Genomic DNA, 12,143 nt, shown 5'->3' on the forward strand with positions numbered 1-12,143 from the left:
CTGCCCAGCAACTGCTGTGGCAGGTGGTCTCGGAGTCGAGGATCGATGTCGCCCTCCTGTCCGACCCGTACAACGTCCCTGCCGATAATGGCAACTGGGTGGCGGACGGGTCTAGGTCGGCGGCAATCCGCACAACGGGAAGGTACCCCGTTCAAGAGGTTGTACACTCCTCCGCGGAGGGTGTCGCGATAGCCAAGATCAATGGGGTGTTCTATTGTAGCTGCTACGCCCCACCAAGGTGGCCAATGGAACAGTTCAACCAGATGATCGACAGGCTATCGTCCGACCTAGTAGGTCGGAGCCCGTTCGTTATAGCGGGAGACTTAGTCGGTATTACCGGTACGGTCGAGTCCGACACTCCAGTACACTTCCGTGTGGTAGTTTGGCAACTACAATGCACGTGTGCTGGGTTAGTGTGTAAATGCATTCTCCCTGCAAAAAAAAGATACGCGAAGTATCTGTCAGGTAACAATCAGTTATTTACGATTTTTTAATGGTTTTTTTTTTGCACATTTAACGTTTCAAAGTAAGGGCTGCTCTTTATTTGATTCACATTATTTAAAAAATAATGGATTTTTGAACTTCCTTAGCCCCTGGCAACCACCGTCATGTATTGTAGTGCATGATTTCTTATAGAGTACGTACGTTTACTCTTGCGTAGAAAACAAGTGTCTGAAGTTAAACATTTTGAAGCGTGCTTGCCTACGCATCAAGAATCGATCACTGAATGATCTTCATTTGTCATGCTTTAACCATTGCTAGCATCCCATCTCAGATTTTTTCGGACTATTATATTCCCCACAGTAAAGTTATTGCGCTTGCGGTTAGCTCTGTGCTGAAGTATTGTTATCGCATGGTAATTTTCCAGGGAAATTAAAACATGGCATTCGCTCTCCAACCTCAATGTGCACAGTCCGAGAGCTCTAGTATTTTGGATAGCCGATAACGTCGCTGGCCAAGTCCTCACGGTTATCGGGGATGGGAAGGAATTGATGATGCAGTCACTCGCCCACTGCAAGCCGAGAACACCTCTGCACTCGCCACGAGTTCCTGCGGAATTTTATTGGAATCTTGGGATTAAGGTTTTATGGTAGAGGTTCGTCTTGGTTAACGGGTTGCCAATGTGATAATTATGAAAGGGTGGTGCTGTATTATAATTGGATGCCGAAAAGAGCTTTTTTTTTTGCTTATTTTTAATTCCAGTTGTTATTTTGAATTCCATTCCAACAGTTACCTGCTGGAACTAATCAAGTTGTAGGTCTAGGGATAGAAGATGGAAACGGTATGAAAGCCTATTTCCAGTTCTAGCGATTGCTAGAAGATGAGAAATATATGAAAAGATACAAAGTAGGAGGAATGGAACGGGCCTGGGATTGAACCAACGACCTCCGGCGTATGAGGCAGAAGTGGTAGCCATATGACCACCAAGCCCGTTATACCCTAGAACATCAACAAAAATGGCGTCAAACTACCACATCGCCTGCATGCAGGTTAGGACGCCAACGAAAATGACATTTTCGAATTTAAAAAAAACGACATTGTTCACAAGTTTTATTACTCAAAAATATGACCCCATGCAAAATTTAAGCTCAATCGGACATGATTTAGGGGTGCCTAAAATTCATCAAAGTTTTGAAATGTTTACCCATGAAAATTTTTTCAAGGGGGAACCAAAGGAAAAGTCGAAAATCGAATTTTTGTTTCTGATGCCAAATGACTTTGATATTTTCCCTTAGAACATTTTCGGCACTTGGATTTTTTTTTCAGAAGATGAAATTTTTTCCCTCGAATTTTAACATCGGACGATGCACAAACGTTCTCGTAGCCAAAAATATCCCCCTATGCAAAATTTGAGCTAAATTGGACATGATTTAAGGTTGCTCAAAATGAATTAAAACTTTTTTTTTCTCAAAAGGGTTTTTTTTCTCAAAAGGGGAAATCTTGCTATCAAAATTTTGAATTTTTTGAAACTTTGACAACTTTTGAGATCAGATTTACGGAAAAAAAAATCAGATTGCTAGACACTGAGGTTTATTTTTATAGCGCATTTTATTTTTACACGGTTTTGATTTGCATTGAAAAGGATCGACGTAAAAATCCTTTGTCTATTGATGTTAACTGAAATAGATAATCATGATTTATTTATAAAATAAATAAGTGAAGGAGTTTGAAAAAGCAATTCAAGAAATTACGTGAGCAATGTAAAAAAAGAAGTTGTTATATTGACATACTGTTTTATTCAATAAATTGGTTCTTCTAAATGAGCTAAGATTTTTTGAACTTTTGTACATTTTTCGATGCTCCTCAACTAACTGCAGAATACACTGTTTTTGATCCTCATCTACTGAGAGTTTGGAATTATAATCTTTTATTAATGCTATACCTCGTTCTGCATTGTCATTCACTACTTCCAGGCTTCGAACTCACTTCTTAGCAATTTTATACACCTCTGAAATATTCCAATGCGTAACATCGATGTCAAGTATAGAATTTCTATAGCTTTGAACAAGTTTTTCTATATGCTACCTTGCACGAAATAGTTCAACACGATCGTTGAAATTTCATGCGCCTCGACTATAGATTTTGCAGAATCAATTTCCTGTGACTCTGTAAATGATAAGATAATTAGAAACTCATAGTCTGAATATATTTAAGTTAAAAATATTTACCTGGTGCACGAATGGCTTGGATTACTTTTTGTTTGTCCGCTGGATCTAAGTTCTCTTCAAAATGGTAACGCAAAATTTTAAATTCAATTGCCCTATTACCAATCGCTTGATTGATTTGTTTTCCTTTTCATACAGCTATCAACGCTTCTGTTGTTATTTGCGCACTTTGTTTAGCGGTTTGTTTCTCAGCTCGCTAATGAAACATGAACTTACGAAGAGCTACACCATACTTCACCACCAATCAATGGCAAATATTACCCAACAAACAGAATATCCTCCATTTAATGAAAAATAATAATAATAAACAGTGTGACTGCTTCCTCTTCTAAAGTTCAAATAAATACTGGTAATGAAAAAACCTTGAAAGAAAAACAAAATGTTTTGATAAGAAAATTATTTTGAGCTTTTTAGTGGAATGTTTTCACCTGTCATAAGACGAGTTTAAACAATCCCATTGAATTCCACCACTTAATTGTATCCTGACAGATACGTATTTCGACCTCAACAGTAAGGCCGTCTTCAGTGTCTTGTACTTGACTTGACTCGACTTGTTTAAACTCGTCTTATGACAGGGGAAAATGTTTTGATTCATGTCCGATTTAGCTTAAATGTTGCATAGTGCGTTATTTTTGGCTGCGAAAACTTTTGCGTATCGTCCGGTGTTAAAATTCGATGAAAAAAATTTTTTTTTTTAATTTTTCATCACCTGAAAAAATCCCAAAATTGTTCTAAGAGAAAAAACCGATTTAAAAAAATAAATTGTTTTTTGAAGTAACATCAGATCTCTACGTCCCCCCTTGGGAAAATTTTCATGAGTAAAAAATTCAAAACTTTGAAGAATTTTAGGCACCCCTAAATTATGTCCGATTGAGCTCAAATTTTGCATGGGGTCATATTTTGGGGTAATGAAACTTGTGAGCAATGCCGATTTTTGAAATTCGATAACAATTTTTTCCCATACATTCTATTGGAAATGTAGGTATTAGGTTGTTTGTTCCATAACAGTTTTTTTTGGGAATTGGTGATGGCACAAAAAGGAAGAATGGAGTGCGAAAACGAGTAAAACAACTTTTCGCGGCACTGACAGTGAGGGAGAAATGGTTATCTGTCATCAGACCTTTTTTCTTTTCCCCCAACACGATTTCTTGGCGAAAATCAATGTTCGTTCGTGATGATGAGTGAGAATTACGATCATGTCACATTTTATATTTGTCTAAATTTGTATACAGCTCAATGCTTGAAAGCTCCAATTCAAGTTAACGTCGGCAATATCTTTTGAATTATAACATTTTTCATTATTGGTTAGTGTTGTAAAATTGGGCATATGAACTCACAATACTGGAATATTGTTTTGAACCAAAAAAAAATTTTACCACATTGAACAAAAATGAATGTTCGAAATGCGAAAGATATCAACGGCGTGAACTTGGAAGTTTCATGCATAAACTGCTGCGGAAGGTGACGAAACCAGACTGGCAGTCAGACACATTTATGATTCTGCAATATGCGAGTGCTAAAGCCCCTAATAACTTTTTAGCTAGTCACAGTTCGTTTCCACCCTTAACGAGGGGATTTCGGTTCAGTTGCTTGCACACAAAAATAACTTCAACTTCCTTCGCTAATTTTGAAACAAAACAAAAATTTACCCCACCTAACACCGGTACTTGACACGACGTTGTTGGTGAGGAAGCCCACCTTGTGTGTCAGCAATATCAAGTTGTTCGCTATTAAAGTACCTAAAACACCTTAAAAACACCATGGTTTCAGAGATATTTTTTCGCCATAGAAGTGACTGACACCAATGAAATATTTCTAATTTCTAAACAATTAAAAATGTTTATCGCCTGGTTATCACAATTTGTGCCACAAATTTGTAAGTTAGAATGCATTTGTACTTAAGGAGCTTTTGTGCCTTGCATAGTGGTTGAAATCTGTTCAAATTATTAATCTTTCCGAATTATGTAGGTAACAGATGTGTAATGTCCTGTCATCGCGCTCATCCTCAAAGGCCAGATATCGACCAAAACTGCAAAGCCCTCCTCTTGTAGACAATCAGGTCACTGCATTTCAAGCCACAAAAGAGACAAATAGCGGCAATTCCATGTTGACTATTAATAGACACCGACCAGCTAACGTGTTGAAAGTGCATGCTTTGAAATTTCCCTTTGAGTGTTCCGAAAGAGACCACCCACATGAGAAAACTCAGTGGCACAGAAGCTCGAAATTATGCCGGGCGGTTGCCGCCCCGGTGTCCGGTCAAAGGAACTAATGGGGATGATGGTGGCAGTAATGGAGCACAGTTGAGGTAGATGGGGGCAACGAAGGGGAACCTAGTTTTGACGAATGAGTGATTTCTTTGTGCAGCTCGGTGTGTTTCCCACGAACGGATGATGGATAAAGTGGTCGCCAAGTGCAAGTGCAAATGTTTGTAAATCGCTTTGAATTTCTCTTCCAGTGTCATATTGATATCGGAATTTTGCAGTGAATAGACTTTGTGCAAGTAATCGGTAGCAGTGGATGTTGAGATTGCCCGACTGAGTAGAAAATAGAGAAGTGTAGTGCAACAGTGTTCGAGTAGTTTGAATCGTGAATACGGAGAATAACAGAGAGAACGGAGAATCGGCGTTGCTGTGCTCGAAGTCGTTAGCCCAGATAAGGAGATGGTCCTCAGTGAAAGCCAACTGGCGCTATGTACAGTTTTCACGTTGTATTTGGGTGAGTATTTATGAGCCCACGAATTTGTTTCAATCTACTTTACCTGATGACAAGTTATCAAGAAATTATTTAAAATCAAACATTTATTAATGCACAACGAAATGGTAAAATAGTCCAACTTTTTTTTTAAATTGCATAGTTGAATATTTTTTGTCTAGAACAGCGGTTCTCAACCTGGGGTACATGTACCCCTGGGGGTACCTTCGCTGGCCCTAGGGGGTACCTCGGACGAACATGCGTAATGGCGGACGTATTACAATTCCAATCAAAACTCATTGATATAGTTTTGATAATTGTGTATTTTTATTTCAAAATATATTGTACATAATATGCAATGCGATCAATGAATCCCAATTGAATTCTGCCTTCCACAACCAGCACAATATATAAAGGGCTGCGGAACAAAAGATCGAACGAGCAAAACGTCAAATGAACAAAATGATTTTTTTTCACTAATGCTCGGTTGCTTCGTTGCAAGAGGATTAGAAGCATCCTTCTACGCATCTCGGAAGCCTTCTTCCAAGCAGCTTGAAGGCCTTCTTAAAAAAGGCTCGGAAGCCTCCTGGGCACTTCAGAAGCCTCCTTTCAAGTGATTAGGTTGCCTCCTTTCAAGAGGCTCGTAAGCCTTCTTTTAAGAGGCTCGTAAGCCTTCTTTTAAGACGCATGGAAACCTCCTTTTAAGAGGCATGGAAACCTCCTTTCAAGAGATGCGGTAGCCTCCTTTTAAGTGATGCGGTAGCCTCCTTTCAAGTGGCTGAAAAGCCTCTTTCCAAGAAGTTCGGAAGCCTATTTTCAAGAAGATCGAAAGCCTCCTTTCAAGAGGATCAAAAATCCCTTTTAAGAGACCCAAAAGCCTCATTTCAAGAGGCTCGGAATCCTCCCTTTCAAGAAGCTCAAAAGACTTCTTTTCTAGAGGCTCAGAAGTATTCTTTCAAGAGGCTCAAAAACCTTCTTCCAGGTTCAGAAGCCTCATTCCAAAAGGCTCGGAAGGCTCCTTTCAAGAGGCTCTGAAGCCTTATTTCAAGAGGCTCAAAAGCATACTTTCAAGAGGCTCAAAAGTCTCCTTCTAAGAGGCTCGGAAGCGTCCTTTCAAGAGACTCGAGAGACTCTTTTCAAGAGGCTCGGAAGCCTTCTTTCATAAGGCTCGGAAGCCTATTTTCAAGAGGCTCGGAAGCCTCCTTTCAAGAGGCTCAAAAATCCCCTTTAAGAGGCCCAAAAGCCTCCCTTCAAGAAGTTCAAAAGACTTCTTTTCTAGAGGCTCAAAAGCCCCCTTATCTAAAGCCTCAAAAGCCTCATTTCAGGGGCTCGGAAGCCTCCTTTCAATATCTTTTCAAGAAGCTCGGAAGCCTCCTTTCAATATCTTTTCAGGAGGCTCGGAAACCTCTTTTGAAGAGGCTCCGAAGCCTACTTTCAAGAGGCTCGGAAGTCTTCTTTCAAGAGGCTCAAAAACCTCCTTACAGGCTCAGAAGCCTCATTCCAAAAGGCTCGGAAGGCTCCTTTCAAGAGGCTCTGAAGCCTTATTTCAAGAGGCTCAAAAGCATACTTTCAAGAGGCTCAAAAGTCTCCTTCTAAGAGGCTCGGAAGCGTCCTTTCAAGAGGCTCGGAAGCTTTCTTTCAAGAGGCTCGGAAGCCTATTTTCAAGAGGCTCAAAAATCCCCTTTAAGAGGCCCAAAAGCCTCCCTTCAAGAGGCTCGTAAGCCTCCCTTTCAAGAAGTTCAAAAGTCTTCTTTTCTAGAGGCTCAAAAGCCCCCTTATCTAAAGCCTCAAAAGCCTCATTTCAGGGGCTCGGAAGCCTCCTTTTAATATCTTTTCAAGAAACTCGGAAGCCTCGTTTCAATATCTTTTCAGGAGGCTCGGAAGCCTACTTTCAAGAGGCTCAGAAGTCTTCTTTCAAGAGACTCAAAAACCTCCTTCCAGGCTCAGAAGCCTCATTCCAAGAGGCTCAGGAGCCTTCTTTCAAGAGGCTCGGAAGCCTTCTTTCAAGAGGCTCGGAAGCTTTCTTTCAAGGGGCTCGGAAGCCTCCTCTCAAGAAGCTCAAAAGCCTTCTTTTCTAGAGGCTCAAAAGCCTTCTCTCAAGCGGCTCGGAAGCCTCCTTTCAAGATCTTTTCAAGAGGCTCAAAGCCTCCTTCCAAGAGGCTCCTATCGAGAGGCTCGGAAGACTCCTTTCAACATCCTTTTAAGAGGCTTAAGAGGGAAGCCTTCTTCCAAAAGGCTCGGAAGCGTCGTTTTAAGCTGCAAAGGAAGCCTCCTTTTTAGTGGCTCAAAAACCTTCAAGAGGCTCTGAAACTTCTCTGCAAGAGGCTCAGAAGCCTCTAATGAAGAGGCGCAAAACTCTACTTCAAAGGGATTCAAAAGCTTAAAGGCGCTTCCCTTCAAAGGGCTCGGTATTATTCTTTAAAAAGGATTGGAAGCCTAATTTCGAGAGGGGGTACCTCAATTAATGCAAAAGTTCCAAGGGGTACCTCTAGAGAAAAAGGTTGAGAACCGCTGGTCTAGAACATATGATTAGGGCTTTAAGTCAAAAGTAAACAAAGCCTTCCGCTACATGATCGTCGTGTTCATTTACCTAAGGGGTGATTCAAATATGACGTCCACCACTTTTTGGGATTTCTAGACACCCTCCCCCCCCTCTGTCACGCTTTTTTGTATACCTAGTACATGTACTGTCACAAAATCTTAGACTCCCTCCCCCCCTAAAACCTGTGACATCATTTTTGAACGACCCCTAAGCTATGATAAATGGCCTCAGGATCAATGAGAGAAGGTTTAACTTTGGCTTGTAAGCCGTAAACACGGTTTACGCGAGATTTGATATTTGAAAGCTTTTAACAGAAATAGGGTGAATGACGGCTTTGGCAGGTTTTGTTCTATTATTGGTAGGGTTTTTTTTATGACTGACTAGGCTCAAATTTGGCTTAAACATTCCCCTGCCAATAATAGAACAAAACCTGCCAAAGCCGTCTTTCCCCCTATCTAAAACTTTAAGCTGAAATGCCAAAAAATAGTACCCAAAAAGCTGATCGGTTTGTCTATAGTAGATCTGTTTGTTAATTGCTTTTAGTATCCTATCGCAAATCCCCACAAAAAAGTTAAAAAACACTTGTCATATGACGAGTTGGTACTATCCCATTTAATTCCACCACTTGAAACGCTCGATATAGACGCATTCATTTTTCTAAAGCTGTAGAGGAAGGTGGTCGGTTGTCGGCACTGGTTGGATGTCGGCATTCGGACGTAACTTTTGACCGATAACAGATATGGACATTTTGACACATGTCATGTATGTGAGAAGCTCTCTAGTCTAGGAGGGGATGTCAACTGCATCCGAAGAACGCGCAAAGGCGAGATGATTCTCGTCTTGAAGCGGGATGCTACTCGGAAGAGTTCCGAGTATAAAAAGTTGACGGAAGAGGTCCTGGGTGACAGGGTCCAGGTTAGAGCCCTGTGCCCAGTCCTGAACATCCAGTGCAAGGGCATGGATGAAATAACCGAAGCCGGAGACCTGGTAGACGCACTGAAGGATCAGTGTAATGTCGAGATCCAGGAATCCGCGATTCGGTTACGCAAAGGCTTTGCGGGAATGCAGGTTGCCTCATTCCAAGTACCTATGGCTGAGGCCAAGAAGGTGCTGGATAAGGTAAAACTGAAGGTGGGTTGGTCGGTGTGCTCGCTGAGCACAAGCCAATCAGGCCTGCTACAGGTGCCTTGGCCACGGTCATAAGTCCTATGACTGTAAGGGACCTGACCGTAGTAAGCTGTGCCGTAGGTGCGGAGCCGAAAACCACCAGGCTCGCACCTGCCAGGCTGCACCGAGATGCCTGATCTGTCCTACGGGGGCAGACAACAGGCATCTCACCGGTGCGCAGGCCTGTCCGGCCTCTAGAAGGGTCCAGACATGCAAGTAACACAGCTAAACTTGAACCACTGCGAGGCGGCCCAGCTGCTGCTACAACAGTCGGTTATCGAGTGTAAAGCTGATGTTGCCTTGCTGTCCGACCCATACCGCATCCCTGCTGGAAACGGCAGCTGGATTGCGGACAAGTCCGGTATGGTGGGAATCTGGACTTGTGGGCGCTACCCCATCCAGAAGATAATATCTTCGCCTAACGATGAGGGTTTCGTCATAGCAAAGGTAAACGGTGTTTACTTTTGTAGCTGCTACTGTCCTCCTAGATGGAGTATAGAGCAGTACACTAGGGTAGTTGATACTCTTGCGGCGAAGCTAACTGGCCTTAAACCAGTAGTTGTAGCAGGTGACTTCAATGCGTGGGCAGTGGACTGGGGTTCCCGGTTTACTAACGCTAGAGGTCATATCCTGTTAGAGTCACTAGCGGTATTGAACGTAGTTCTGCTGAACGAAGGTCAAGTGCCAACGTTCAGAGGACCGAACGGTGATTCATGTATCGATGTCACCTTCTGCAGCGCAGGATGGACTGAAGAACCGAGATGGATGGTCCACGAGGGTCATACTTCTAGCGACCATCAGGAAGTACGTTTTATGGTCGAGTATACCAGGAGAACTACGACGAGAAGAGGTGGTGCAACGGATCCCGGATGGCGCACGTCACAGTTCAATCAAGAGCTGTTGGTGGAGGCACTGCGCTGGGAGAGTAGGACTACAGGACTAAGCGGTAACGACCTGACGGAAGTACTTACACGTGCTTGCGACGTGGCGATGCCAAGGAAGACCCAGCCCCAGGAAATCGACAGCCAGTGAACGGGTGGACTGACACGATGGCAGATCTTCGTAGAGCCTGTCTTAAAGCTAAAAGAAGGTTGCGACGTGCTAGAACAGACGCTGAACGACTCGATAGACGAGGGGTATTCCGGACAGCGAGCAGAGCCCTGAACTACGAGATTAAATGTAGCAAGCGAGCCTGCTTCGAACAGCTGTGCAGGATGGCGAATGACACCCCGTGGGGCGATGCATACAGGATAGTGATGTCTAGGACCAAGAGCACACCTCCTGAAAGATCCCCAGAGCTGTTAGCCAGTATAGTAGAGGGACTGTTTCCGACACATGAACCATCGGACTGGCCCGCTACACCGTACGAGTCAGTCGACGTGGTACCGCTAGTGACTAACGAAGAGCTTATCGTAGCCGCAAGAAAACTTAAGCTCAATAAGGCGCCAGGCCCGGATGGTATTCCAAACCTGGCCCTTAAACACGCCATTCTTGCCAATCCAGATATGTTCAGGAGCTGCCTCCAGAGATGCATGGACGAAGGAAACTTCCCAGATCGATGGAAACGGCAGAAATTGGTGCTATTACCGAAGCCTGGCAAACAGCCGAGGGATCCTTCGGCATACAGACCAATTTGCCTACTCGACACAGCTGGAAAGCTGCTAGAGAGGGTCATTCTGAATAGATTGTCGGCCTATACAGAGTGTGCTGGTGGCTTATCTAGCAACCAGTATGGCTTCCGTAAGGGCCGTTCTACCATCGAAGCAATTCGAGCGGTAACGGATACGGCCAAGATAGCGAGAGGTCTAAACAGAAGAGGTATTAGGTACTGCGCGTTGATTACACTCGATGTAAAAAACGCGTTCAACAATGCTAGCTGGGCAGCAATTGCTGACTCCTGCACCGATTGAGAGTTCCGGATTACCTGTGCAGGATACTGAAAAGCTATTTTCAGAATAGGGTGCTGTTATACAACACTGATGCCGGTCAAAAGTCGATCGTAGTGTCCGCGGGTGTTCCACAGGGATCGATCCTCGGACCGGTTCTGTGGAATATTATGTACGATGAAGTATTACGCCTAAGTCTTCCGGCCGGAGTGAAGATAGAAGGCTTCGCGGATGACGTAATGCTAGAAGTAGCAGGTGACACTCTCGTCGAAGTCGAACTGAAGGCTTCATACGCGATTGGCAGAGTGGAGGAATGGCTCAACTCGAGGCGGTTGTCCCTTGCACATCACAAGACAGAAGTTGTGGTAGTGCATAACCGTCATGGGCTGCAACAGGCGAGGATAAGAGTAGGGACCTGCACAGTTAACTCCGTGAGGTCTCTCAAGCATCTGGGCGTGATGATCGATGATAAGCTCAATTTTACGAGCCACGTCGATTATGCATGTCAGCGGGCTTCATTGGCGATAAAATCTTTATCACGAATGATGTCCAACAGATCGGCGGTGCATAGTCAAGTGCGTAGGCTGATAGCTGGCGTAGCATTGTCTATCATCCGTTATGGCGTGCCGGCATGGGCCGTAGCACTAAAAGCCGAGTACAATGTAAAGAAATTGATCAGAGTACACCGGCTGATGTGCTTACGTGTCGCGAGCGCATATCGCACCATATCATATGAGGCGGTGTGCGTTATAGCTGGAATGATGCCGATAGACACACTCCTAGAGGAGGATGTGGAGTGCTACAACGAAAGGGACTCGGTGCAAGTGCGACGTGTCAAGAGAGCAGCTTCGTTGCTCAAATGGCAAAGAGCATGGGACACCGCAGTCAAAGGTCGTTGGACCCACAGACTGATTCCAGATGTGTCCAACTGGGTTGATAGGAAGCATGGTCAAGTCAACTTCCACCTAACACAGGTGTTGTCTGAACATGGCTGCTTTAAGAAATTCCTACACAGGTTTGGCTTCGCAGATTCTGCGGAGTGTCCTGAATGTGTAGGTGAGGTAGAATCGGCAGAGCATGTGATGTTCGCATGCCCGCGATTCGAGGTAGAACGCAATACCATGCTGCTTATTAGTGGTATGGATACAACCCCGGACAACCTCGTCGAGAGGATGTGCCGGGAAGAAG

At 43.7% G+C, this 12,143-nt stretch overlaps 2 protein-coding genes across 7 annotated transcripts in view; one reads left to right on the top strand and one right to left on the bottom strand.

Moving 5' to 3' along the window:
* Positions 1-12,143, bottom strand: part of LOC134223077 (ensconsin) — a 348,052-nt gene that overhangs the window by 83,664 nt on the left and 252,245 nt on the right. The gene's annotated exons all lie outside the window — the stretch shown is intronic.
* The window catches only part of LOC134223079 (phospholipase A1), a 178,569-nt gene that overhangs the window by 5,806 nt on the left and 160,620 nt on the right, over positions 1-12,143 (top strand). For 3 of the 5 annotated variants that reach the window (XM_062702213.1, XM_062702214.1, XM_062702215.1), the window contains exon 2: positions 5,125-5,384. In XM_062702213.1, the coding sequence (XP_062558197.1) occupies positions 5,330-5,384 (55 nt within the window). In that variant the 5' untranslated portion in view covers positions 5,125-5,329. Of the gene's footprint in view, positions 1-4,545; positions 4,975-5,124; positions 5,385-12,143 lie in introns of those variants that run through there. The other 2 variants (XM_062702212.1, XM_062702216.1) reach the window with 2 other exon arrangements.

The sequence above is a fragment of the Armigeres subalbatus genome, chromosome 3 (assembly GCF_024139115.2).
Source record: "Armigeres subalbatus isolate Guangzhou_Male chromosome 3, GZ_Asu_2, whole genome shotgun sequence".
Classification (NCBI taxonomy): domain Eukaryota; kingdom Metazoa; phylum Arthropoda; class Insecta; order Diptera; family Culicidae; genus Armigeres; species Armigeres subalbatus.